General features: G+C 34.0%; 1 protein-coding gene across 1 annotated transcript; it reads right to left on the bottom strand.

Moving 5' to 3' along the window:
• Positions 1-5,393: 5,393 nt before the first annotated feature.
• Positions 5,394-6,164, bottom strand: LOC149240749 (uncharacterized). The gene is made up of 2 exons (XM_089370301.1): positions 5,684-6,164; positions 5,394-5,437 (listed from the first exon to the last, which is right to left on the bottom strand). Exons 1-2 carry the CDS (start codon positions 6,162-6,164, stop codon positions 5,394-5,396), a joined length of 525 nt encoding a protein of 174 aa, XP_089226427.1.
• Between the last annotated feature and the right edge of the window lie 4,797 nt (positions 6,165-10,961).

The raw sequence follows: 10,961 nt of genomic DNA, 5'->3' as shown, positions 1-10,961 counted from the left end.
AAAACAACACTTTGAAAATGGAATAAACTATTTTATATAGATTTATACTCCTCTTACTATTACGTGAGTTTAAAGCCAACACCTTACAAAACTTAGTTGAAAATGGGGTGACCTATTTTAAAAAGGTGTATCAAGGCTTATAATGTAATTATATATTAAATTTTGTAGGAAACATATTTTTATATATTAAATTTTGTAGGAAGCATATTTTTATATATTAAATTTTGTAGGAAACATATTTTTATCTCCATGTCTATTAAAAAAAAATGAGGTGTAAAAATATATAGGTTTCTAAGGAAGAACTTGTAGATGTAATTTATTCCTTCCAAAAAGAAGAAGGTTCAAAGTTATAAAATTACAAAATGAAATGTTTGAGAATGGTATATTTGATGTGGCCAAATATTTTTGGGAAATTATTAAGACTATGTAATCTATTTTTAGTGATTATTTTTAAAAGAGATTAGATTTATTTCTCTTTCTATATATTTATGTAATTGTATTTATAAAAGTAGATAAATGATTGTTATATTCTTCATCAAAATTTAATTTCCTCAAATAATATGATGAATTTTTTGTGATAACCTTGAATTTTGTTATTAATTTTGAGTGATCATTTTAAAGATGAATATATATATATATATCTATATATATATATATATATATATAGCCAAATTAATTTATAGAAGACTAAAATCAACTCTCTCTATAATAATACTTTTAGAATAATTTGATTTGATAATAGAACATCAAATTCATAATATTGTATTATAAGGATGGTAAAAAAATGTCTTAACTTCATAAAAACCAAGAAAATGCCTACTGTAACTATAAATCTCAATCTTGCCAAGGTAAATTGGGTGTATCCGGGCTCATTCTTCTTCATTCTCATTTCAGTTTACTATTTGTTAATTTAATTGGGTGTATCCCGGGCTCATTCTTCTTTATGCTCATTTCAGTTTACTATTTGTTAATTAAATTAATGTCTTGGCAATCCTTTACTATGCTTATCAATATATTAGTTTATAAAAATTTATCAATATATTAGTTTATAAAAAATTTGCAACACGTAGGGGTTTGAGACAATGTTGTTCCTTGGTTATGCTCTTTTTCATCATGTTCAACGCATTGATTGAAAACTGAGAAGTTTTAAAAGAAAAAGTAGATTAAGAATAATTAACATTTATGCTTATTTTTGAATAATTAACCTTTTTCATAAATAATATATTATTGTGTAATGGTTTTACTATTCTTATCAATATATTAGTTTATAAAAAATTTACTCCACCTAGGGGTTTGAGACAATGTTGTTCCTTGGTTATGCTCTTTTTTATCATGTTCAACGCATTGATGGAAAACTGAGAAGTTTTAAAAGAAAAAGTAGATTAAGAATAATTAACATTTATGCTTATTTTTTAATAATTAACCTTTTTCATAAATAATATATTATTGTGTAATGGTTTTGTTAGAGAGGCTAGAATTATCAACAAAGCCCTCAACCTATTTAAAAGTGCAATGGCTATAGTGTAAGATTCAAAAATCCACGCCTCCTTAAAAAAAAAAAAAACAAAACAAAAAACAATTATCTTTTCAGAGTAATGAAATATATAACTAATGAAATATATAAGTAATATTATTTTTAATTCAAAATATATTTTATCACACCTTCATTTGAAGAGTGGATCAAATCCAAAATAAAACTAGTGTATACTATCACACCCTTTTATTTGAAGAGCGAATAATATCTAAAATAAAACTAGTGGCAGTGGCTTCTATAATATGTTTATAATTTGGACAGTGTTAACTTTAGTATTCCTCTTAGAGGTAAATAAAGATGTTTTTGTGTATTTAAGATATTTTCCATTGCCATATATTTTTTAAAATGTTACCCTTAATTGATATGTAAATCTATTTGTTTTCTAAATATTTTACTATGACTCTTAGAGGTAGATAGAGATGTTCCTATGTATTTAAGATATTTTCCATTGCCATATATTTTTTAAAATGTTATGTAAATTTATTTGTTCTCTAAATATTTTACTATGAGATCTTTTTGTTAAGTATTATCAATGATGCACATATGAAATGGTGTTCTGGTCATATTTTAAGAGTAATAACAAGAAATTAATTGATTATATTATTTTTTTAATAAATATAGTTTGATCACCAAATAATTTTATAAATTATGGCTTGTGTAATTTGGAAAAAGAAATGTTTTTTTTTGTGAACTGTAACATTTTGTATTATTTTTTAAAAAAGAGATTACATATCAATGTTATCCATTACTAAACATTTTTGAGATCCAATAACAAAAAAATACATAGAAATATAGGGAAAGTCCATATAAGAAGAAAATTGGACTCCACATTACAACCTAGGTCTAGAAACAAAGCTCCCAGGAGCGGAGAGAAGTGAAGACATATGAACGAAAACCAAACACTGGGCGTCACGTAATCCTAGATAGCTAAAGGAATACAATTACAATAGAAATTTAACCACGACATAAGACCTATTCTGGAAAGGCAACAACAAAAATATCCATAATGGATATTGTTCCATGGGTAAAAGACAGATAACTTCTTGCCAATAGAGTTGTCCACAAAAGGCTGACCCTATAAATTGCACCAACCACAAAACTCATGTCCCATATAGCAAGAGGTCAACCACTGTCACCAATTGAGGCCAATACATGTCCCTTCTTGTGCTAAGAATACCATGCCTCCACAACGATGGCCCCTACCCAAAGAAATGAGTTTCTAAAAGCAGTACTACATACCTTCCATACTTTTTGAAAAAAAGAACACCCCATGAAAACTTCGAAAAATTTCTACATCATTTGGGCATAGAAAACACCACACAGGTCCACACTTGAATCTCCTTTGAAGGACATCCCAAGTAGGAACCTTGTTCATCATAAGGAACCACATAAATATTTTTTATTTTGAAGGATAATTGGATTTCCAAACAACCTTCCACCACCATTTAATCTCATTGTCCAATGGGTCAACAATAATATAAACATAACCCAAATTCAGAGAGTAAATACCATAAGGAGAGAAGCACCAGATAAGTTCATTTGGTTTTTCACATATTCAAATATGACCATTAAAAAGGGCTTGGATGTAATCTTGCAAAATAACCTTGACAACGTCAATTCCCAGATCCAAGGAGTTAACCATCCTCGGTGCAAAATGATGATTGGATAGGATTAGCAATGTAAACAAGCTTACTAAAATCATGATGCCTGAGCCAATCAATCAAAAGTTAAGGAAGCAAATAACATAAACCACTTCCAAGCCAGGGGTGTAAACCCAATCAGAATGTGTCACCCTTGCTAACTCTCCCAGCTAGACCATTTACATTGATATCAAAAGTATTTAAAATAGCACGCCAAATAATGGAAATATTAAATCTATATTTTTCCATTTTGTAAATCCAATCTTCAGTAGAAAATGGAACTATATTTTTGCGAAACCACTAAAGTCCAGAAATTACATGAAAATATTTTCATATACATAAATCCAAAAACAACACTTTGAAAATGAAATAAGCTACTCTAAATAGGTTTATACTCCCCCTACTCTTACGTACGTGAGTTTAAAGCCAACATCTTACAAAACATAGTTGAAAATGGGGTGACCTATTTTCAATAGGTGTATGAAAGTAATTATGGATTAAATTTGGTAGGAAACATATTTTTATCCTCGTGTCTATGAAAAAAACAAATCAGGTGTAAAAAATATAAGTTTCTAAGGAAGAACTTGTGGATGTGATTTATTCTTTCCAAAAAGAAAAATGTTTAAAGTTATAAAATTACAGGGATGAAATGTTTGAGAATGATATATTTGATGTGGCTAAGTAATCAAAGACCTTTGGGAAATTATTAAGAGTATTTAATAAATAGTGATTATTTTTAAAAGGAATTAGATCTATTTCTCTTTTTATATATTTATGTAATGGTATTTATAAAAGTAGAAGAATGATTGTTATATTCTTCATTAAAAATTAATTTTCTCAAATAATATAATGAGTTTTTTTTTATGATATTAAATTTTGTTATTCATTTTGAGTGATCCAGAAATCAAAAAATGTATATTCCTTTTAGTTATATATAAGTGCAAAATTAATTCCCAAGAAAACTAAAATCAACTCTCCCTATAATAATATTTTTAGAATAATTTGATTTGATAATAATAATTTTAGAATAATTTGATTTGATAATAAAACATCAAATTCATGATATTATAAGGGTTGTAAAAAAATATCTTTAACTCCATAAAACCAAGAAAATGCATACTATAATTATAAATCTCAATCTTGCCAAATTTTTTGACAAGACAAATTGGGTGTATCAGGGGCTCATTCTGCTTAAGGCTCATTTCAGTTTACTCTTTGTTATTTGAATTAATGTCTTGGCACGCCATCCTTTGCTATTCTTATCAATATATTAATTTATAAAAATTTATCAATATATTAGTTTATAAAAAATTTACACCACCTAGGGGTTGGAGACAATGTTGTTCCTTGGTTATGCTCTTTTTCATCATGTTCAAGGCTCATTCTTCTTATCCTCATTCCAGTTTACTCATTGTTAATTAAATTAATGTCTTGGCATGCCATCCTTTACTATTCTTATCAATATATTAGTTTATAAAAATTTATCAATATATAAGTTTATAAAAGTTTTACATTGTCTAGGGGTTTGAGACAATGTTGTTTCTTGGTTATACTCATTTTCATCATGTTCAAGATATTAATTGGAGAACTAAGAAGTTAAAGTAGATTAAGAATAATTAACATTTATAATTATTTTTAAATAAGTAACTTTTTCATAAATGATGTATTATTGTGTAATGCAGGTTTTGTTAAAAAGACTAGAGTTATCAATCAAGCCCTAAACCTATTTAAAAGTGCAATGACTAAGAATGTAAGATTTAAAAATCCACGTCTCGTTAAATAAATTAAAAAAAAATCAGTTATTTTTTCAAACTAATGAAATATATAAGTAATGTTATTTTTAATTCAAAATATATTCCATCACACCCTTTGATTGGAAGAGTGGATCAAATTCAAAATAAAACTAGTGCATACTATCACACCCTTTCATTTGAAAAGCGAATAATATCTAAAATAAAACTCGTGGCTTCTATAATATGGAAAGTGTGGCTTTTATAATTTGGACAGTGTTAACTTTAGTATTCCTCTCAGAGGTAAATAGAGATGTTCTTATGTATTTAAGATATTTTTCATTGCTATATATTTTTTAAAATGTTACTCTTAATTTATATGTAAATTTCTTTGTTTTATGAATATTTTATTATGAGATTTTTTTGTTAAGTATTTTTAAGAAGAAAAAGTAGTATAGTATTTATATAATGTTCAAAAACAGTTTTGAATTACAGAAAATGGCGGGCTTTTGTCCCGGAAATGGCATCCTTTTCTGCGCATTTCAACAGTTCATCTTTCATTTATACATATACAAAATTTTTGGATATCATATATTCATATCATCATAGCTATTTTAAAAAACTATCCGGTATATGTAGAATACCTGTAGATCTGAGATATTTCTAGAAAATATGGCTCTTATAGCATACCTGATATTGTTGACTTTATATGCCGGGCATAGAGAAGGGTTGTATGACATATGTACAGGGGTCAATAGTGATGCACAGGTGCCACTTACCGAATGGAGTATGCATTCCTTTCTTTGACAGTACATCTGCTTGCTCATTTTGATTGCGCTTTATATGTGAGATAGGGAAAGTCGTAGGCTTCCATAGAGATGCAATCCTGTCTAGCCAACCTGTAAGGCTGTCATTTTGTATTTCATGTTTGCCTTTCACATGTTCTATGATTATTTTCGAGTCACCATATACATTTATAGGTCCAATATCCATGAAAGTACAGAATAAAAGCAGACCATGCAGGGCCATGGCCTCTGCCTTGTTATTTGACCCTTTGCCACCATTCCAGTATATGAAGTATTGGAGATCATTTGAAATACCAATGAAAACACCACAAGCGCAAATGCCATCTTTTGTCGCACCGTCAAAGTGAGCCCTTGGGAAGAAGAGTTGTTGGTCGTCAGAGGCAGCCATCTGATGATTTTTCTGTTGGGGCATGATTTGTAGAATGGAGAAGTAATAAGGAATAACCTTATCCATAATACGACCAAAAGACTCCTTGCTGTTTTGGAAGATTCTTTTGTTTCTCCACTTCCATATGAACCAGATAACGATTAATGGAATGGGACGCCAGATAGATTTTTGTGAACCCCACCATTCATATGCTTCTGTTATGGAAGGATGTGAAATTGCAGGAAAGCCAAAATATGAAGCTAATTGCATCCACAAACACTGAGATTGAGGGCAATTTAAAAAAATGTGCAAGTTATCTTCAGAGTTGGCAAGACAGATCATGCATATGGCTGGTCCCTGCCAGCACCTTTTCTGTAAATTTGTCCAAGTGAGATTTTTATTATGAAATACTAGCCACGAAAACATAATGATTTTTAGCGGGCAGCTTACCTTCCATAGAGAGAGTGGAAAGATTTTCTGGGAGGTTCCTCTTTGCAGTTCTATCAATGAGAGATATATGTCTCTTACTAATATAAGGGACCTGCCTTTCTTAGCCTGCCATTCAATGCAATCTCTGTCCTCAGTTTTGTAAAAACCTGCATTCCTCATATTGCAAATAATTCTATTCCATTGAGCAGCCATTTCTCCTTCTAGGCCCAGTTCTCTGAATGTTTTCCATTGTGGAATGGCATTCTTCCATCCTTCTATTACCTGTGCCCAGTAGAAAAGACCTTTCCGGTGGAGGAGCGAAAGAAGCTGTGGGGTGATTATTGGTTCCATTTCAACTCCCTTGATGGCATCAACACCTATAAGGATGTTGTTACCAGTTTGAAATTTCCATATGAAGTTCCTGCAGAAAAAAGGAAGAATCTTTTGAAAACTTCTCCAGATCACCGAACCTTGAGAGGGCCATTTAAAATTGTTCCTGTACCAATAGTAAATATCATTATTCCCAAGGTATTTCATTTTAATAGCTTGACTCCATAAGCTTTTTCCAAAAACCGCCCGCCACAATGATTTGCATAGTAGAGCCCTGCCAAAGAGGCACAGATTCATGATGCCCCAGCCTCCCTTCTTTTTTGGGAGGGAGATGTTTTCCAATTTAGTAAGATGGAATTTTCTCTTTTCCTTGTTTCCACCCCAGATGAAGGTTGCCATTAAGCTGTTCAATTTATTAACTATAGCCGATGGAATGTAAAACAGATGCGCCCAATATACACTGATTTGAGCAAGAACCGACTGTGTTAAGATCATTCTGCCAGCAAGCGATAAGCATTTAAATTCCCACCCTGATATTCTCTTATAAAATCTGTCAGTTATCCATGACCAGTCCGAAATATTATATCCCGTGGGTTTAAGATGATACCCCAAATATTTTAGCCCCTCTTTTATGGAAACAGCCTGAATGTTAAATAGTTGTGTGATATATTCCATCTCCTCTTCTTTAACCTTACCAAAATGGAAAGTGGATTTACCTTCGTTGACGTATAGGCCAGTCGCCTTTTGAAATAAATTTATTATCTCATGCATTATCTGCCAAGTATGTCTGCAAAGCCTAGCAAACAGAAGAACGTCATCCACAAAGAAGTTGTGCGTAAGAAAGTTACCTCTGGAGATGGAAAGGGGGCCAATTTTTCCGGCAACAACCGCTCTTTTGATGTGAAGACTGAGGGTATCCATGGCCAAGATGAATAAAATTGGAGATAATGAGCACCCCTGATGGAGACCCTTTTCAGCCCAAATTTTTTTTGTAGGAAATCCATTAATGAGAATCGCATAATTGACTCCTTCCACACACGCCATGATCCATTTTGTGCACAGGTCATTCAGCCCGATTTTGATAAGTAAACATCTGAGGTAGCTCCAGTCTAGGCTGTCGAAGGCTTTTTTAAAATCAATTTTGAGAATAGCAACCCCAATATTTTTTGTTTGCATAGAATGCAAAGCTTCCTGAGCTATGGCCACAACATCTAGAATGTTTCTGCCACTTAGGAACCCATGCTGTTCTTTTGTGATATGTACTGATAAATTGCCTCGGATTCTCTCAGCTATAATTTTAGAAATGATTTTATAGATGACATTGCATAAAGAAATCGGCCTGTAGTCTGCAAAAGAAAAGGAGTCCTTTCTTTTCGGAATCAGTGCTATATAGGTGGAAGAAATATTTTGATTTATTCTCCCTTGGATTCTGGTCTCTTCCACCATCCCCAAGATGTCTTTTTTCATAATATCAAAGAAATGGATGAAGATGTCTATGGTCCAGCCATCTGGGCCGGGACATTTGTCCTTCTTGAATGATCTCATTACAGAGAGTAATTCCTCCTCCGTTACAGCAGCAAATATTCTTTCATTATCTTCATCATTGAACATTCTTGGAAAAGGATCTATGCCCCATAAGATATCATTTATCTCCCTGTTAGTCTCTCGTTTATAAGCTTTTTTAAAATGATTGACAACTTCTTTGGATATGTCTTCTTGGGAGAATAGCAGATCTCCTTCTTCATTTTTGATTTGCCAAATAGAATTTGAAGCTCTTCTTTTGCTTGCAAATCGGTGAAAGAACTTTGTGTTCTTATCACCCTCCATCAGCCAAGTTGCTCGGCTTTTGAGCCGCCATGAGATCTCTTCAATCTTTAGAATACTCTGTTTCTTATTTCCAAGTTCCCATATCCGTGCCCGAGTGCTCCATGGAATGGAATGGGAAGTCATAGCATCTGCTATATCAGCTAGTTCTTTTTCTATCTTCTTCAGTTCAACACAATTTGATCGTTTTTTCTGAATTTTCCATTCCTTCACTTTGGTTTTAAGAATGCCCATTTTGCCAATCAAATACTCTGATGGAGAGGCTTCTGTTGTAAAATTGTTCACCATCCAAAATTCCCAAACCATGTTGTTAAATGCTTCTTCTTCTAGCCAATACCTGTTGAACTTGAATGGGTAACTTTTCCGTGCTTTTGAGCTCATCCATTGTAGGGAGACCGGCCTATGGTCCGAAATAAAAACAGGGAGAGTGTGAGAGCTCGGGATACCATGTTTCTCCATCAGTTGTTCATGCATGATAAATCTGTCCAGCCTTTTAGCAATATAGGCTTCACCCGAGCGACCATTGTCCCAAGTGGGGGACAAAGATTTCGGACAGATGTCTACATAGTTGTATTGCAACATTGCTTCCTTAATTTTTTCCCCAATAGAGTCAGTTTTTCCCCTTCCCCCAAACTTCATCTGGTCCCATTGTGCAGTTAAGATCTCCCGCGATGAGGAGCGCTTCATTCTCCAAGATACCAGAGGCAATGAAATATTCCCAATAGGAAGCACGGTCCTTGCAAGGTGCATAGACATTTAATATATGAATCCTGTCAGCACATCCTCTAAATTTAGCAGTGATCAAGATTCCCCCAAGGCATCTGTATGTTCTAGCAGAGATCCATCTCGGATCCCAAATCACCGCTAGTCCTCCAGAGAGTCCCGACGCCTCCGTTGCCGCTATATACCAGGAAGGAAACATTCTCCTGAAGAATGAGATAGTGTCCTGACTGTTATGCATTGTCTCCTGAATTAATATCAACCTGTATGAAGATGAGAAAAATAATTTTTTTAGAGCAATATACTTGGGGTTTATTATGTTGATGGATAGCATATTCATCATTTGATACTAATCTCGGGCATTTCTGCTCTAAGAGGCCCGGGTCCAGAGAAGTTAGAAATGGGAATATCAATAAGGGAGGAGTCTTGAAAGTCCAGGTTCCGAGATCCTTTGCGGCCCCTAAAATGTCTACTTCCCCTATTGTTTTTCCAGCGGATAGTAATATTATTAGCAGAATTTGGACTGATGATAGGTGAAGAAGATCTTCAAGGTTTATGGATAGTCAGGGGAAGTAAGTGGAGCGAATTCTTCTGGAGCAGCATGTCCAGGTCGCTGCCAATGGAGTTGGTAGGGGATGGAAGAGGCGAGAAAGGGGGGGATATGTAGCTCATGGGGGCTTTGCCTTTGGAAACCGAGCGGTTCAGAGAGGAGAGTATGGGGGGGGAATTGTCAAGATCAATAGGGGAATGTTCAGGTTTCATAGGTGACGGGGAAGATGAGGGGATGACATGGAAGTTTCCTTCCTTTAGGGATGGGGAGAAAACTTTGGGCATAGGAGGGAGAGAAGCAATCGGGATATCGAGAGATGGTTCAGGAGGGGGATACAGGGGAGAAAAGTCACATACCACTTTAAAATTCCCCACAAAATTCGACCTCAAAATAGGAATGTAGGTAGATTTTGGAAATAGGAATGTTTTTCACCTTATAGACTTTTTTCCAAGCCTTACCTTGAAATAGCTGAGGACATTTTTCCTTTAAATGTCCCATTCTATGACACTGTGCACAGCTAAAAGGAACGCCCTAGTAGTCCAACCTTTGACAAGTAGATAAATTACCCCAAATCAGGTCAATGCGATCTGGAAAACTACCCATGTAATCCTTTTCAATCAGAAGCCAAGCAACCCTCTTATCTTTTGCTCCTAGGCATCCAGGATCGACGTAGACAAATCTCCCAATTGCATTGCCAATGAAGGAAAGTGTTTCCTTCGTCCACAGCTCGATAGGCAGCGCAGGTAATTTGACCCAAATGAAATTATTCTGTGGGGTGTTGCGGAGGGGGTCGAAACCTATGTACCACCTGTGCAGCGCCAAATAACTCCGTCCATGTACCCAAGGGAGTTTCCAAATGATGTTGAGGTCTTTGGCCTTCAAAAAATGAAAGCTATACCAGTCGCGCATTAAACGGACAATGGTGGGCGTGTACCCAATGAGAGGACCCCATCGAGCACCCATCCATTTCTGGATCTGGCCATCGTCCATATTCAGGAAGTGCCACTTTCCAATCAGGGCCCGGGACTGCA

The sequence above is a fragment of the Pinus tabuliformis genome, chromosome 8 (genome assembly GCF_031772625.1).
Source record: "Pinus tabuliformis cultivar Carrire ecotype Pingquan chromosome 8, CPIR1, whole genome shotgun sequence".
NCBI classification, from domain to species: domain Eukaryota; kingdom Viridiplantae; phylum Streptophyta; class Pinopsida; order Pinales; family Pinaceae; genus Pinus; species Pinus tabuliformis.
This window is presented reverse-complemented; position numbering and strand designations above follow the sequence as displayed.

What these genes read in the sequence shown, in the direction of transcription:
- LOC149240749 (XM_089370301.1), bottom strand. Translation starts at nt 6,164, where the DNA reads ATGGATAAGGTTATTCCTTATTACTTCTCCATTCTACAAATCATGCCC. An exon ending in AGGAATGCATACTCCATTCG is followed by an intron (nt 5,438 to 5,683) that starts GTAAGTGGCACC and finishes TGAAATGCGCAG; the next exon opens with AAAAGGATGCCATTTCCGGG.